This window comes from Saccostrea echinata, unplaced genomic scaffold, assembly GCF_033153115.1.
Source record: "Saccostrea echinata isolate AGI-Se365-2 ecotype Australia unplaced genomic scaffold, CSIRO_AGI_Sech_v1 ptg000017l, whole genome shotgun sequence".
Taxonomy (NCBI): Eukaryota; Metazoa; Mollusca; class Bivalvia; order Ostreida; family Ostreidae; genus Saccostrea; species Saccostrea echinata.
The window spans coordinates 6105145-6124197 of NW_026889766.1; the positions used below are offsets into that span (position 1 = coordinate 6105145).

General features: G+C 30.0%; 1 protein-coding gene across 1 annotated transcript in view; it reads left to right on the forward strand.

Moving 5' to 3' along the window:
* LOC133189289 (uncharacterized) overlaps positions 1-16592 on the forward strand; it is a 36956-nt gene extending 20364 nt beyond the window's left edge. The window contains exons 5-10 of the mRNA XM_061324688.1: positions 5655-5679; positions 6015-6077; positions 13994-14033; positions 14277-14450; positions 14943-15018; positions 16452-16592. Of these exons, the coding sequence (XP_061180672.1) occupies positions 5655-5679; positions 6015-6077; positions 13994-14033; positions 14277-14450; positions 14943-15018; positions 16452-16527 (454 nt within the window). The 3' untranslated portion in view covers positions 16528-16592. The remainder of the gene's footprint in view (positions 1-5654; positions 5680-6014; positions 6078-13993; positions 14034-14276; positions 14451-14942; positions 15019-16451) is intronic.
* The last annotated feature ends 2461 nt before the right edge of the window (positions 16593-19053 follow it).

Genomic DNA, 19053 nt, shown 5'->3' on the forward strand with positions numbered 1-19053 from the left:
AAAAAAAAAAAAAAAAAAAAACCTGTCACGTGATCAACGGGGTCATGTGATATCGTAACAAATACGTTTATATACAGCTTAGAGAACTCTCTATATAAATTGGCCGTACTTAGTACATAACTTACAAATAAAAATACAAATCGGCCTTGTAATGCAGTGTTATGTTTTGTACGCATTTAAACCTCCGGGAAGCCTTAAGATTGTCTTGTGGACTATATTCCTATAATGAATTTTGGACTACATTTTTTTTATGAATTCTGTCGAAGACTGTGCCATTTGCTGGGATATGCATGCAAAAAAGCAACTGAATTCTTTGTCAGAAAGGATTAAGTGTTTCGAAAATAAATTGAAAAATCATATTTGGATGTTATAAGGCAGTGTGCGAACAATATATTCTTCCGTATTCACTAATTCGGAGGTGATAAAAAATTAGAAATTAAATTATGGAATGGCAAACAAGGAGTTTTCTTTGCATGGTTTCATAGTCCCTGAGTCTTTTACAATATAACTAGCCCTGTACAAATGCTCCCAATACTGAAATTAAAGACATGTGTAGATGAATGTAGGATAGGCCTTCTTCATTCAGTACTTTTATACTTTGTAAAATAACAAAAGTGAGTCTTTTAGACTTGGGACTTCATTTCAAATTCTATCTTCCTTCATTGAACAATGAATTATTTGGTTGATTTTATATTTGTAAAAGGATAAGAAAATTCTATCTTCGTTTAATTTTGAAAATTGTAGTATCATCACATAAATCTGGGTTATTATGATGTATAATTTTATCTTTTTGATCCATGTAAACTATTACATATTACCAAACGTATATGAATATAAAAGAAATAAGGCTCTTGGCATGAGATAATTTAAATCAAATGCAGCACCATATATTTCATATAGACTTCTGAATGATCTCCAATACGTTATCATCAGAAGTGTAAAAGTTTAGTCAAATGTACATCAATCAATTTAAAGCTTTTGGAATTATTCGTCAAAATTTAATTAATAATAAAATAGTAAGACTTGATAATGAAATTTCAGAAATTCCAAAGGTCCCTGCTTTACATAGAAAAAAGATATGGGCAAAGGATGAAAAGACTTGTAAAGAATGGAATTTGTAGAGGAAAATTTTCTACTCAGAAAAGTGATTGTTTCCGTCTTGAGAAGAAAAAATGCTTTTTTTTCTTTCAAACTGTTTTAGTAATAAGTAAAGGAAAAACTACAACACTATTGGATACATTGATGTATAAGAGTGGCAAAAAAAAAATAATAATAAAAAAATTAAAAAAAAAAAAAATCAAAACAGTGTTTTTGCTTATAAAAATTCTCAAAGGATTTCTTTTTCTCAAAGGAATGTGATCGTTCACGGTAGCTCAGTCGGTAGAGCGCTAGCTTCGTGATCGGGAGGTCGTGACTTCGAATCTCGGCCGCGACTGACCTAAGTCGATAAAAAATGGGTAGCAACTGTTCCTTCGCCATGCGCTAGGCACTTTGAAGTGAAAGTTGTGGGTCCTTCGAGTGAGACCTTAAAAACCGAGGCCCCTTGTCACGGCAGGCGTTGGCACGATAAAGATCCCTCAATGCTCAATGGCCCTGAGTGCCGAGTAAAGGTCAACATTTGAAGCCTTTCACCGGTATATGGTGACGTCTCTATACGAGTGAAAATTCAAACTTTTGTCAATCGCGGCCGAGATTCGAACTCACAACCTCCCGATCACGGAGCGAGCACTCTACCGACTGAGCTATCGTGAACGGTAGAACCAAAGTAGAAGAAGACCAATAATTTTTAATTTAAGAGCCCCTTTATAGTTAAATTTTGATATCTGAATTTAAAACTTTCAACGAATAAAAGTATTGTTATTTTTTTTTTTTCTTTTTTTTGTAAATTTGTAAATGAGTTAGTTTTGGGTGAAAATAGATTTCCAAATTTTAAGAAATGGATATCCACATTCTTCTCAAGGTCAGCTGGGCCATGTTCATTTTCATTTTCAAGCATCTAGATCTTTTGTGGATTTCAATTTGATTAAATCATTTCTCCCTTATAGCTAAATTTCAGCCCACAATATGGAATCATTCATTTTGAATTAAAAGAGAATTTCAAAAAAAAAAAAAAAAAATCTACTGATGAAGAACAGTAGGACCAAAATGACTCTTGTGAGGGTTGTGGCCCATGGCTTTTTCTGAGTGTTGAGGGTCATGGGCCTCTTGTTTTTTTTTTTTTTTTTTTTTTTTTGTTTTGTTTTTTTTTTTTTTTTTTTGAATTGAATTGAATCAATCCCAAAAAATGACTAGATGGCACCTATTATTCTTCTTCAAAAAACTAAAATGTGTAGAGAAAGTCTTTTGCTTTTATAAGTATTCCTTTACATTGTTGCTTGAAATTTACCAGACAGATTATAATACATATGTTTATACAATTGTGATTTGTATTCAAAAACTGATTTCTTTTAAAAACAATGCTCACAATTTTCCAATGAATTATGATTAATTAATTTTTGTTGTATTTTTTTCTCCTAGCTATTTTGTAAGCTTGTCAATTTTTATTTGTATCACTACAGAAAAAAAACAGGATTTTTAGAAAATACAAAATGTTGATCAAGCACTCCTTGACACAGTGGCCTGACACAACCACGTGATTTTTTTTTTTTTTTTTTTTTTTTTTTTTTTTTTGGAAAAATGGAAAAAAAAATTATTTGGATTGACATTGGCTTTAATGTTTGTACGTTTCTATTTTTTAATTTATAAATGTGTGATATATGCACTGTCCTAACTGAATGATACGACTCATTATGATTGAAGATAAAGTACCGTCAATATTTACGGCGCATTTAATTTCTCATTTCATGAATAATACATAAAGTGAATACTCATTTGTTTGATTACGTTTTCCTTTGATTAATTAATTAAATTATTTATTTATTTTTTATTTCTCTATTTATTTATTTAATTAGTTAATTTATTTCATTAATTAATTTTTGATACAACTTACGATTGTCATAGATCTGATTATTTCTTTCAGAAAAAAGCAATTCCTCTATTTTTATCACTTGCAATAAATAAGTAAAAAATACAGTCTTGAATTTGTATCTTGTGGTTTTTTTTTTTTTTTTACTAATCCTCAAAAAAAAAAAAAAAAATTAAAAAATTTATAAATAGATAAATAAATAATCAATATAAAAATAATAAAAATAGTTCTAGAACACAAAAAATTGCTTTTTGTAAGAATTTTTGATGCAAGTGTACAAGCTCATTCCCTTCCAAAATGATTTTACCATTTTTTTGATATGTAGAATGTCAGAATATCAAGAATTTAAACAAGAAGTCCCAATATATTCCCCATGAAACACCGACTTTCCAGACATGTAATCAATGTATAACATTTCAATCCTGTTTTCTTTACGTATTAACCTGTTCAGGATTTAAAAGGATATTTTCCTCTCTTTTTTTTCGAACTTCACTTGCATGACATTGTTGACAGCTGAGGTGGCCGGGAAATGAGAATGCATTATAAAAACCAAAATAATTACTCTGACGTCATATTTGATAAAATTTCCTATCAATCAACTGAGTATGTGGACACATATTTCTAATTTGCGATTTGTTTATTAAATAAAATATTCCTTTTACAAATATAACAAGATGACGACATTCCTGCACGCTTGACAGATACCACATAAAATTGTCTTTATTTATTAATTAACTTAATAATTAATTTACTTATTTATTTATTTATTTATTTATTTATTCTGTTTATTTACTTATTTATTTATCTATTTATTATTTTTTATTAACATTAAAAAAGGCTAAATCATAAGTAACAAAAAATATGATTTTTTAGAGCAAAATAAATAAATAATAAATAAATTATCAAAAAATAAACATTTAAAAAATACAAAAACAGGAAATTTTGAAATTTGGCAGCTTGACAAATGGAAGGACAAATAACACCTTTTGATCAAGATATGAATTTACGCACTTGGAAGGTTAAAGTATATTTACGACAGAGAGAAATTTATTATTCTTAATCATGTATTGTGATAGTCAGCTAGTTATGACAAGGCCTTACTCGCCAGCGTTAGATTGAGAAAGACACTTCATTTATTTTGTTTTTAAAATGTGATGTTTGAAAGAAATGCTCACTGAATACAATGTTAAGAGCATTCATTTCATCCAACATCTATTGTATTGTATTTGTATCGTATTTTGTAATACAGATAGGATTTGATTTGTATGCTTGAAAAAACTCTCTCACTCTTTTATAATTCAAATATTTAAGTATCAGTTAATTCATACATGTATTTCATCTAAAGCTTTATAACTGACGTAATACTTTTAATCTATCTTAAATAAGTGACGTAAAACTTTTAAGCTTAAGCATATATATCGAATATCCAATCCCCCTTTTAAATCATATGTAGTTCTTATAGCAGAAATAATGATCTACAATTACTTTTTTGATATTAGAAGAACAACGACAAAACGATGATTATTTCACCTTAATAACGAATAGTATGTATGGGAATGGTGCAATAAATGTATTCAAAACATGTATGTTTTCAAAAAAGGAAAAGAAAAAAAATACGTATTCCAGAGGAATGTAATGTGCAAATTAGAAAGAAATTTTCTTCAGGTGTTAATTACCTGTACTTTATTCTAATTAAATTACTCTAATTAATGCTATACGTATCAAAGTCAAAGAATTCCAAAAAGAACATTATGACGTCACGGTGTAGTAAAATCTTCAACGTCACAGGTATTATAGAAAATGGGACTTTAATTTTTTTCAACATTTCCCTTAGTGTTTGATGCTGTACAGTTTGGGTTACCGTATCCAATCAGAATAAACTTCCATATATATCATTTCTTGTCCAGCTTAAAACTATAAAACTCGTATAGTGTGTTTTAGTTTATTTTAAACCACAAAACTGCTGAAATTTCTGAAAAAAAAATATTGAGCATGTGATTACTCTCAATTAATTTCCTCGATGATCTTTTTCGTCCCCTCCTGCATTCCCTTTTTTTTTTTATGTCTATCCGTCTAAAATTCTCTTTTCCTATATGTAGACATATGTCGGGAATCCCGCTGGTTTACTACTTGTTTTATCAAGCATATTTGGGTCTATGCTTGCGTATTTCTCGAGCATTACAAATAATTTGATAATAGTGTGTTGCTTCGACAAATCAATAGGCGTCATTTCTGCAGTTATTGTCATAGGGATCGCATCGCAAAAATCCTATATATTTTTTGTGAAATTGCATTACTATCTGTAAAAGCAAGTAATAGCAAATTATGCGTGATTTTTGAAAGGCCTTCGAGTTTAGTATGTTGACAATGCAGATATGTAAATCATTTATATCATATAAGATCATATATCGGATCATTGTAATGCTATAATTTTAAAATAAACAAGCTTGGTTTCAAAACAAAATACCTACAATACAAGACGTTTACAATAAAGATGTTTGAAATAATGCTAGTGCAATAATTCTCCGTCAAAGAAAAAAAAAAATGTTTAAAAGAATCTTTCTATATGTTTCACAAAAATATAACACAGAAAATAAAACCTAATTCTTGTAGGCGATGACTATTTTGGTCCATTTCAAAACATGTTTATTACCCAAAACGTTGAGTGCAATTCTTTGTCCAATTTCAGGTATTGGCGACGGGGAGGAGCTATGGTAATTAACCAAGGTCTAGAAATGGTAAAAAAGAAATTTAATGCTGAATAGATAATAGCAAATTCAAGTTAGTGGGGGAATCCTGTAGAATTGATTAAAAAGTGTTCTCTGCAAACGTCGGGACCACTTTCTGAAAAAAGGAAATCATTCAAATTTTAATCTGTTCTTTAACTTTCATTCCCTCTTCAATTGTCAAAACTTCATCTCTATTGAAAAAAAAAATGTTCATATTTTTGTGAATCCATCAAGGTTTACGTTGATATGTTGAAATCAATAAAAACAATATTTTTATTGAATTCACTCGATAATTGATGTTCATGTAACATTTTTTGTAGAAAGTCCAAACATCTTTTGCGTTGTTGGAGCTTAACCAGTTCACGGATGTCCACGTTTTCCAAGTGAGACCTACATGTAAGTTAAAAAAGGGAAAGAAAATACTTTTTCTGAATTTTCAACAGAATTGCAGCTTTGAATTTAAAATATATATTTACTGTATACGGGGTTAACCCCCCCCCCCCCATTATTTTCACCCTTTCGCATTTGCAACCAATTTTGCCCCGTTTTAAATTCGCCCAGTCACAGTTCTATTTAGGAAAGTATTATGTAGTCTTTGATTTCGCCCTGTTTTAAATTTGCCCAACTGAGAGTAGTATGCCCGTTAATTAAAATTAAACGAATAAATAATTTTCCTATGTTAAGCTATTATTTCGAAGAGATTTTCTAAAGAAATGGTTTAATTGATTTTCGTAGCCTTTTTTGTATAAAGCCATACCGTTGTCTATAATTGCATAAGAATGTGTAGCGTTGATCTAAATTGACATTTTTAGCAGTAGCAACAAAGGACAAGATAGGCTTAGACCCCTTTTTGGTCCCTGGTTTGGGGTGTCTTTTAGAATGATGCAACAGTTTATCAATAGAAACCTGTTGTCACCCCTGCCACAAAATGAGTATTGGTTCTAAGTTATGGGATACACTGAGGTCACAGGAAGGTCAGAAAATATGTCAATTTCCGAACTTCTTCATTTTTATGCAAATTTTACAGCACATTTTGTTTCAGAAAACATACAGCACATCTACCAAATTTATATATTTCATACATTAGTATCAGATACATCTTATGTATAAAAATCTCCGATAGGCAAGCTTGTGCTATATGTTTCCTGAAGTGAAAAGTATCTCAAATTTGACGAACTTCCACCAGAGTTGAGAAAATTCGGGAAAATGTCCTGCTTCTGCACCATCTTGTGGTCTCCGTGTAAGCTTTGAATCAAAATTAGTGCTAGCTTTAAAACAAGCATCCTTTTAAGTTCTTTACTATAAACTATCACAATTTTAACTGTGTTCTGATTTTTACATCAAATAAAGGACCAGATTCGGCCGTTACCATACCTTGACCTTTGTTGTTAATAGAAGATAATATATCAGTGTCATTTTCCAAAATTTTATTTGAAACATAGTTAAATCCATAAGAGAATTTATCTGAAAATTCAAATTGTACCGACTACTAAGAAAGTCAATGTCAAATCTCTCCAAAATATCCTTTAACAAGAGGACCAAGGGTTTTAACAGTCACCTGCATATAATACAACACTATAAAGGATCCGTAGAAGTATAGCTAAATAAAACTGATAGATGAATCTATGTTACCCTATAGGAAGAGAAAAAGGATGATCAGGGATCAACAAAATAATTAGTCTAGTACTCAGTTACTAAGAAAAAGTAGTGCTTTAGCACAATTATTTAGCCAATCTTATTCCCTCTCAAATTGGCTTCTCTTTGTCTTTGAAGAATATTTAATACATATAAAGAACAGGTATTTTTGTTTCATTTTTATTCTTCTGTAATTTAAAAATATGGTTGACCACTAAAGACATTGAAAGTACTATTTGTATTATATAGTATTATTATAAAAATTCTTGCATAATTTTATAATCAATTGACAATCATTGACATTATTACCACTGATTATTATTATTATCACAGGTGAATAACAAATGGGAATAAATTCTGTCAGAAGAATACAATTAAAAAGAGCCCTGCCCAGCATGTACCGGAGCACTTGACCAAGTGGTCTAGAATTTCACAAATGTGGTAAAAATACTCCTTGATTATTACATTTTTGTACTCTGTTTGCCCATGAGCAGAAAAACAGATTTTCAAAGAAATAATCCTTTTTACTCTAGATTCAACACAGCACACCCTAATTCAAAATTCCCTGATCTTGTGGGCCATGAAATTCACAAATTCGGAAAAACATACTTGCTCATCATTTATACTTTATACTTAGTTTATCTGCAAGATACCTAGGACCACAGAAGAAGATTTTCAACGAATTAGTACATTCTCACTATATGATTTATAGAGTCCCACCCTAACACCAAAGCCCCTGACCCAGGGGCAGAGAAACTCATACATGTAATGTAGGAAGAAGAACCCTTGCACATCATATCCATGCATTTGCTGTGTTTGCTAAATACCCAAGGGCAGAGAAATTTAAATGTCGCGAAATGCTAATTATTAATTTATTAGCTTTTACGTTATTTAGCCATTCATGAATAAATCATCTTTAAGGTTCACGATTTATTTTGTTTATTTTTTGTTTTGGTTAAGATTGGAAAGGTTTTTTCTCAGTATTTCCTCAAGGTAGCACAATAGTAAACACAAGCAAACAATAATGAGCTAAGATTTGATCCTCAGTGGAAGGAAGGTTTTTCAATATTCTATAAAATTAATTTATTTGTTTTCCTTTAACAGCGGGTCTCGAAGAAACATAATGATATCTGACAGTGCCCTGAATTAAAAAAAAGATCGAAATTTACATAATTTTTCCAGAATCGTAGGATTATTTGCAAAGCAATCAGCATCAAAGGGAAAAAAGAATGTTCTACGAAATTCTTGTACAGGTCTCCCCTATGCAACGAATTTAAAACCAGTCGCTTCATTAAGTGTGGCTAACACTTGCCTTTATTCAAAGAACTCGGACAAATCTTTTCTTCCACTTTTGGAACAAGAATGTTTTGACCTTTGAATTTGTTTATCATACGATTAGGGCCAACTAACAACTAAATTTTATGACAATCGAGATGACTCCAGCTTTTCCATTTTCCTTATTTATGTAGCAATATTCCGCTATTAAATGCATAGATTCTACGTCTCAAAACTTCTTCGATACTCAAGAGCATACTCTGAGTACGAAACATTTTTAATCCGAGGCAGTCTACTGACAGATGAGTCAATGTTCCAGGGATTTCAACAACCTCATTTAAAATTCAGCATTTTGTTAATGCTATGGTTATTATGTTGTTATGACCTTCTTAGCCAATATATCATACCAATGTGTTGTATTCTGTCTGACTTTTCTTCATATCAATTGTTACGCCTTTGTTTTTATACTAATTTTAACTACGGAAGATTCCGTCTACCTGATCAATACATAGGGCTCAGAGAGGATGTCGACAGAGGATGGTTACTCCTCCTAGGCACCTGATTCCAACCCTGGAATTTCCGAGGGTCCTTGTTTTATGCCTTGTTCACAGATTTGTATTGCTTGAAGATTTTTTGAGATCAATCACTGTTTGTTTTCTTCACTTTTTTTCATTTAACTCGGGTCACAACAATTCTGTGCAATATAAAGCGCAATAAACCGGGGTACTTTTTCCTAAGGCAGCAGTTTTTTTCAGCATATTACATTACCATAAATTATGCGAATTGGACTAAAACAACCTTCTAGCAAGGCAAGGGAAATGAGTCTCATTAATTCAAAACGGTATGATCGACGATAACGTTTCATCGTGCAACAGGTGGTTTATATACACATCGCGAATTTATTCAATGCAAACACTATTTATTAGAAAGTTACAGAATCCTCTTAACAATGGAAAGCCTGTAAAACGAAATGAAACGGTGTTGCTTTCTTTTAAGAGTGATGTTAACATTGTCTAATTGCAGTTGTATAAACTGAGGCTTTAAATATGGAATTCCAGCATTGATAAATAACAAAATTTAATAATTAACAATATATTAAAATGACTGTTTCAGAATTACAGAGAAAACTGTCTTATTTGAATAAAATACTTGTTAAATGTAAAAAGCACATTCTTTTTATAAATAAATAAGAAATGGTCCTTCTGTTTAAAAAGAACCGATTTGTTAAATATGGAGATCTTTATCAGTTTAAATGCCGCATTGTGAAGCTTATCAACAAAAGCAAAAAAAAAAAAAAAAAAAAAAAAAAAAAAAAAAAAAAAATCAATCTTTTTGAGTGGATGCAAGTGTATAATTTATAAGATGACCAACCCCATCCTTATTCGCCATAAGAAATCAGCGACCAACGATCTAAAAGGCCCAATCTAAAATAATTGCAAAATTTCAAATGATTTCTTATGACAGAAACCAACTTTAAATGCTACAGTTTTTTTCTTAATGAAACACAGTGTTGTAGAACCAGTATTAGCCACAAGCACTTGACCTTACATATTTTTCTTATTAAAAATGTTTAACCCCATACCAAATAATTCACAAGGTACACATCGCCGCCATCTTGATTTTTTCTAGATCAGTCTCATCAACTTGGTTTTTTTTTTTTTTTTTTTTTTTTTTTTTTTTTTTTTTGTCTGAAACTCCATGAAATTAATTCCCCAAAATTAATTTCAACATCTTTCCTTACTGTTTCCAGTAAAATCACGACTCAGAGATAAATAAAGTTTAGCTTGATATAGCATTGTGAAAGTTTTTGTCATAACTGTGCACTAAACGTCTGTGATGCGTGCTAATAAGTGCAAAAAGATCGATATATCGTGTTTTTTTTTTTTTTTTGTGGTTGATAAAGATAAAAAGAAAAGAAAAAAAAGAAAAAAAAGACGAGATCTGCATTCAAGGAACTTCGAAGATCCATGAAGGAGAAAAAATAGCAGTATTCATTGTTTTCATCAATCTAAATCTAAAACCAGAATGGACCTTGAGACTTTGATTACTGTTCATTATGTTCATATTTCAGTTTTATATTACAAAGGAATTTGTCAAAATTTATTTCAGCCTTCAAATATAACACCAGTTAGATTAAATTTTATACCTATAAATAAAATATCAGTATTTTATAAAGTTAGAAATGATTTAGTTTTGTTGTTTATGTTAATCATGAAGGGGTTCATCTTTTTCAAATGTAATCAAACTATTTTTCTTTATATTTTAAAAGAATCTTGAAACTTTTACAGTCAAATACAGATATGGTTATCATGTATATTAATATCTATTTAAGTTCAAATGTTACATCCAAATGAAAATGATTATAAATTACATATCACGAAAATATGAGTTCTGTTAGAAAATACAATCAATTTTGTATAATTTGCTTAAAGGAACAGAAATAAAATCATAATCTATTGATATTAATCATCAGGAAAATCTGTCGAGGTAGGTCATCTGTGAAAATCATGTGATTGTAGCTAACTGACAAGTATATAAAGTATGCATATTAATACAAATTGGAACAGCTGACGAAAGAGATTATGGAGCGAAAGTTTATACTTGGATTGTTATTGAGCTTTGTAATTGTAAGTAAATTTTGGACTACATTTTGAAAAGAATTTCTTCAGGGTTTCTATTTTTAAAGGAAGAATAAATTAGGCTTTAAATAAACAATATCAATTTTTTTTACTATCCTTTGATAAACTTATACCCACACTTAAAAAAATCACTACATTCTATTCCGTCTTCATTGTTTATTCATTAGAGATGTTTTTATATGTCAGCAAACACCTTTTCACTTTGTGTAGTTTTCTTTCAAGTGACATAAAGTGTGTTTCACTATAACTTTCCGATAAATCATTCATTTCACATCTGAACATTTTGATTTTTTTAAAATTCTTTGAATTCTCTACATTTCAAGAACTTATTATCCTTTAGCTGTGAAAAATCTTTTGGTGCTCAGCAACATATTTTTTAACTATGTAGGATCTGAATGAGATTTAATGTTTAGAAAAATTAATTCCCATCCTCATAATATATGAGGAGTAATAATGTAGACAGGAATGTAAGTCTGGATGAGGTAATCAACCTTCGATGAATTGTCAATATACGCATGTTTAAATGAGATGAATGAAATAGATTGATTTTTTTTTTGAGTAAAGTATTTAAATTTTGAAAATTTATGAGGAAATGAACTAAGGACATTGCCCATGTAAAACATATCAGATCATGCCTTCAAGTAACCACTGTTGGAAATGTGTAGTTTCCCTCTCAAAAAATATTTTGTTTTACCTTTGAAAATTGGTTCCTATATAATTCAAATATAAATCTATACTTCAAAAATTCTAGAATTTCAGGTCATAAAAATAAATCGAATGTTGACCGCAGAGTGAGATATCGGACAGCATTTCACACTGTGGGGAGGGGGGAGGGGTTGTGAATCAGCTAAATCTTATTTCCATTCGTTGGTGTTCGACAGTGACAGAATTGACCTAGTTTAACCACAGTGCGAGTAAAAAAAAATTACCTCATGCAAGCCAGCAAAAGATACATGTATGTCAAAAAAAGTAATAAAAGGTATAACGAAACAATTATTGACTGTGTTTTCGGACAAAATGCATTTTGTCGACCCCTCGAACAAAACTGTTTGGTTCTTCAGTCCGACAAAACGCGTGTTGCCCTCAAATTCAGTCAATAAATGTATAATAGCGAACTATAGAATACGCTTTGATAATTGGAAACTTTAAATTTTAATATTTTTTAGACATAAGGTCCTGATATTTCGTTATTTAACATCAATGAAGTAAAATATAGAAATAATATGTGAATATACCAGTAACATTTCCTTTTAATGTCATAAAATTGTATGTAAGACTTGGAGAATGGAATATAAAAAATGAAATTCATAGTAAAATTTCTTTATTTACTCTATAATTCTTCGTTTTAATACTGTAAAAACTTTGATATAATAATCTATTGTTAACTATTCATTGATTATATAATTATCTTTTTAAGAAAGAAATCCTTAGGATTTATTGTTCTGATTTTCCATATACATGAAGTGAGACGTAAACATCAATAAAACATGAAATGCATAAACATGTCATCATGTTACACCTCTTTGAAAGGGCATTTTCCCAATAATTAAGACTTCCAAGTATTGCTGGTCGTAAAAAAACAAGTTAACATCAGTTCTATTTAACTCATAGAAATTTTACAACTTTTACCTTGTAAACGATTGCTTAAAAAAAAGCATATTTGTAAATGTTCATTTATGTGAAATGAGTTTATTCACTCCTATGTATATTGAAAATCCACACCCTTTCCAGAAACTTGTAACAATAAGGTAGTAATGTTGAAATCCTTAGGCAAACAAGTACTCTCTCTGTATCACAAATGTTTCAACGATGAATATGACCACCTCAACGAATGAAAAATATGTATATTTTAGAACAGACTAGGTTGTTAAAGTTAACATGAATTGTAAGAGAGTTTGTAAGTCGGTTTTCTCGTATATATATTTTTTACAGATAAATGTTATTCTGATGTATATTCTATATGAATTTCTTAATTCATTTACAAAAGATAAGGACATCAACTCAGATTTCTATATTTAAGACTAACTTCCAAATACTCTAGTACTTATTAGGAATACCTATTAAAACATATAGAGACATTATACTAATTGCTCAGGAACCTATATTGCATAAAAAACAACGCAATAAAAACATGCAAATGTGAGTTTAAAAAGATTGAAATCAGTGGGCTTGATCTACCTCAGTTAATAAAACAATAATGAATGTCTGACAAAATACTTGAACTTTTTGGGAAGGACTAGACTTTTATTTACAAGTTTAAAATGTTTATTTTCCTGATATAATACTATAAAGTCTAACTTCATTTGAACGAAATGACAAGTTCTGTGTTGATTTAAGCATAAACTGGAATTCTTTGGATGATTCAATTTACTTTTCTTGCGAACTTTCTGTAAACATTCTATTTGTAACATCTTTCTTGCAACTTGCGGCGAACAAGAGATTGGCATGTATGTTTTTTTGAAAATTCCTTCAAACATATTGATTTTCTGTCAATTCTCTGCAAGCTTGCAGAATTTACTTCATGTTTGCTGCAAGATCGCAGCTACCATCAATTATCTGCGAACTATATTATTTCTTTCTGCACACAATTTTATTTGCTGCAGACGCTTAACAGACTTGCTGCAGATCTGCAGCAAATATAGCAGTTTGAAAATTATATATGATTACTATTAAAAAGATAAGAGGTCATCAGTGAAAAAGTTTATGCTTAGTACCTATGTAATTAAAATTAAATCAACACTTCATTTTAGGTTGTAGTCAATGGACAAGGATACCGTCCTCGTCCTCCAGGTAAGCAATAGTGCGCATGCGTGTAATAACAAAATAAATGAATACTAATGTTTTTAACAAATCAATTTTAATGATGCTATTTAGAAAAAAAAATATATAACTAATGACGATTGTGTTGAATCTCTAGAAACAGGTCCAACACTTTAAAATCTTATTAAACCCATTATTGATCAATTAGTAATAGTGTCTTACTTATTCAATATAAATTATAAAAAGCGTCTATTTAATCTTTTGCCTATTTAGCGAATCCAATATGTGCATTACCTCGTGATCCCGGTCCCTGCAGAGGCTCCTGTCAAAGATATTACTACAACACAAGAACAGGAACTTGCCAGCGGTTTACCTATGGATGCTGTGGGGGAAATGCGAACAATTTTCAATCAAGAGGACTCTGTAATAGGGTTTGCAGGAATAGAGGTAAGCATTGATTCCTTATAATGTATATGTGTTACACATTTCATTTGAATTGGTTAAAGGATATCACTATCATCTTTTATGACGTTTTAATATTAAAAGTTGAATGTTGATAATGTCCAAAAAATGAATCAAACTTTTTTGGTGACAAATACAAAAGTAAGCATATATTTTCTGTACAAGTTGCGGCACATGTTTAAGGTATATATAATAATTATAGATCCTATAGCACATGTATCATGCTCAACGTCTGAAGTACTAGTTCATTTTCTGTTGCATCAAAAGATGTCTCATTTGTATTATAGACATAACAAATTCCCACAAATTCCCGCAATGAAGATATTCTTAGATTTATAGTCCAGTAAAATCCTGTCAAATCTGACACACAAACTCTTAGAGTCAAGATTTTGCACAAAAAACATGGAAAATTAAAGTGGGGATGAAAATAAGGATCAAATATTGAAAGAGATTGCATATTATTGCACTTATTTTCAGTCTGTCCAGCGATAGCCTGCCTAATTGGAGCATGTACTATTCAAAAGTGCCCGGCGTATCCTCAGGCCACCTGCGTGTGAGTACAATAAAGACTATAGAAAAGGTTACTTCACCTAAAATTGATCTCTACCACATGCTAAAAATAAGCAAATATATACGAGGTGCTCTTTGAAAGAAAGGCTTACATGTCTTATTTTTGCTGGGGAATATCCCTAACAAAAATTCACTAATGTTAACTATAGTTTACTATAGTTAACTATGGTGAACACTTTGATACTTTGATTTACTATGAAACTTTACTCTGGAACTTTTTTGAGATTTCAAAGCTTAAAATCTCTTAAATTCGATAACAGTTATGTAAAATGTGGAAATAATATGTCTATATACCAATAATACTTCCATTTAATATGTGCATATATGAATTGAAGAACAAAATATTTAACAATTTGAAATCCATAGTAAAAATAGTTTGATTTTCCATAGTAAAAAAAAAATAGTAAAAAAAAACTTTGATACTATAGTAAACTATAGTTAATCATAGTAATTTTTGTTGGGTAATCACAAGGAATAGTCATATTAATCGTTTTCCTGTTTTCTTAAATGAATAAAAAATGCTTAAGGTTTCAAAAGATAACGTACGCTAAACTATTGTGATCATGAAATTATATTGAAACTTTTCTTTCATTTTTTAAAAAAAACTATATATAAACTAAACCGTATTCCACATTACTACATGAAGACCAATTTTAAAAATTCTAGATGTCACAACACTACTAAATATTAAATAACATCTTTAAGTTTGAGTTCATAGTTTGTTTTGATGAATAACATTTTTGGTGCTTTTGATCTAAAAGTTTGAAATACAAATACATGTATATACAGAATTGACTGAAGTGGGAATTATAATCGATTATTGCAAAGTAGTAGTAATAATTATAATAATAACTTAATATGACAACTTGGTTTTTTTTATACGGATATTACATTTACCAATTTATTATTTTCATCAATTGGCGTTCTTCATCATAGTGATTTTTTTACATCTTGACATTGCGTAGATCTTATTGTATTCAAGGAGTATTGAGAGTCTTGCAGAAAAAAAATAATTAAAAAAATAAATACAAAAATATTATTTCATGTTATATTACATTTGGGCTCCTTTTACCAATACTGATGAGAATGTTATTTGCAATTGTATTTTGAAAACACCTGCAATTATAATAGATAATCAAGAAGTTTCAGAATCACAGGCATTACTGATTTCAAATGACAATAATAACAACAGCATTTTAAAGTCATCATTGTGTAAAATTTAAGGAATAAGTCACTCTTCTTCGCAATGTAGACTTTTTTTTCAAATATGATAAGTTTCGTACTTGAAGATTTAGATAAGAATGAAATATAAGCAGATGGTCAAAACACGCGTATTTTGGCAACCTCTGCTGTTTGGGTTCTGTATGTATACAATATTTTTATGCAATATGTTTACATTATACTTTTTCTTGTCAGAGCTGTGTGTCCCTGCACGTCTGTTTGGATATATAACGGAGAAGACGTCACAGACCGCTGTAACAACAGGGGCTAATCAGCGCACAGGAAAACATGGCGCGAAATTTGAAAAAATAAAAAAATAAAAGTCTCATCATTCAATGATTTTATAATAGTATGATAATACGCAGTTTAAAGCAAATAAGGAGAATGCAACCATGCAAATTAGTGGGGTTCTTTTTTTTCAAAGAAAATGATTTTTTTGTGCGTCTTTTTATTATAAGTTTATCCCCTATAAGAATTATACCCTTTTGAGCTTTTTGCAATACATAAAAAGCATGAGTATCGATCTCCTCGAATTGCAGAAACTTATTTTTTTGTTAAATCTGTTTCGACAGAATTGTTTCATGTTTCATTATTTGTTATATCGCATTAATCAATTATACTCTAGATGTTGCACAATGAATCAAGTATGTTAATTGATCAACAGAAAAACAATCTTCATTAAAAATATAAAGGTAACAGAATGGTAAATTCGCAAACTTGAAAACATTTTTTTTCTAAATCTTTGACTTTTCAAAGTCGGACTCTGCTTACAATTGTCACATGCCTGTTGGTTTGAATATGTAAATTTGCATATATTATTTCGTTTTAGAATTTATCATGTCGGGGAAACTATATACCCTGACATCGAAATTAATTTGTAAATAAGGTACCAAGGTAGCTTTACACTAACCAGTCAGCTAATGATTTGAATTGCGTTATGGGTTACTACAAGAATACTTTTTTCTGAGGAGCACATTATATTTTTTTATGTATTTCAAAGATTGAGTAAAATATGTATGTAATTATCTACTATTTTCATGCTCACATTTACAAACAATTGATTAATAAACGTAGAATTCTACTTTTATCCATTTTATTGTCTAAGGCCATTTGTGGACGATTGTATATATTTCCACTTTCTAGTATCAGTGAAAAAAAAAATCACGTGGATTCCCTGGACCAAGATAATAGTCACTAAATTGTCCAAACCTATTATCATGTTTTAAATACTAGTATTGTGATGGTTTGGTGAAGGGATTTTAATCTATTATTTAACTTACAAACACAACTTCGATTTTTAATGTGAGCTTGGAACATCTTTATTTGTACCTTATCTTTGTATTTTTTTTATAAAAGCAATGAAAATTAGTTTTAATTGTCTTTCCCTTAGTCGAATAAAGATTACCACCTAAAGAACTGCGAACGATAGTATTGTTCTCCCATGTACCTCTAAGTAATTTTTCAAATGTTAACAGATTTGAATAAATTTTCATACTTATATAGATATTTATATGGATTTTCACAAAACATAATTTATTTGGAAAAAAAGAGAGATAACTCTATAATTTTGGTAAAACTTGTGTTTTTCACTATAGAAATCAATGGAAAACGGAAAATATTTTTAAAACACATCCACCCCAACAAAAATTCCTTATTATATGTATTAAGAATCGTTTATTTATCTAATTCATACCAAAGATTTTGTTGTTTCAAGGGGGGGGGGCATAATGTGAGACAAAAACAGCAAAAATGATCATTTTATCACAAATTTTAACTGGGTTAACAACTAAAAAAATGTACTTTATCAATAATTTATGTTTAATTTTACAGGAGTTATTTGTACAAACATACTTAAGGGACATTTATTAATATCAAAGAATATTTTAAAAACTGTTGATAATGTGAAGCCTGATTCAATGGAAAACATCGTCTACCCTCTTATAAAAAGATATTTAATTAAGGGTAATTAATAAATTGACACTGTTATTAAAATCATTAATCAATTACCATTGAACTCTTCTTTGTATTCAAAGTAGTTTTAATGACCAAATTAACATTATATTGAATTAAATGTGTGTAAAATGTACCTGGGTAGGCGGGAATCGAGAGTTAGAGTACATAGTTCGTGACCCGAACCACTTGTCTGTTACAGTAGTAAAATGAAAACATCTAGTATACCATCATGCTCTGCAATTCCTTTATCGGATTGGACAATCTCCGCTCTGTGCCATAATAACAACTGCCATATAAGGTAGATTACTCGACCTGTTTATGAATCAATAGATTAATGTATGGTGTGAAAAGATTAATTGTATTACTGCATAAACTCAGGCAGCGATACCCTCTGAATGCATCGAGAGTTACATACAATGCTACCTCCCTTATACAATGTGTACGATAAAGTGACAAATCTAAGCTGATATATGATAGCAGACATAAAAAAGCAGAAAATTACTTAGAATTACTGAAAAAGTACAGAAATTTACTTAGAATTACTGAAAAAGTACAGAAGCATGGAATTTACCAAACCTATTGCTTTGATTGCACATTGTACAAAGTAAATTAATACATTTCAATTAGATCACGTGACTCTTTGTTATGTAATAGTTGTACGTGCATGTACTGGATATATAGTGTATATAGTATTTGATCCGTGTTAAAATGTCACCATATGAGTTTTCGCAAATCTGACAGGTTTTGCTTAAGGACATTTTTCCAATGTTTCTTAATTTGTATTATTCCTCCCTAGTCCGACCAGCAGCAGTCCCTCGACAGTCCCCCTCGACTAACCATGTCT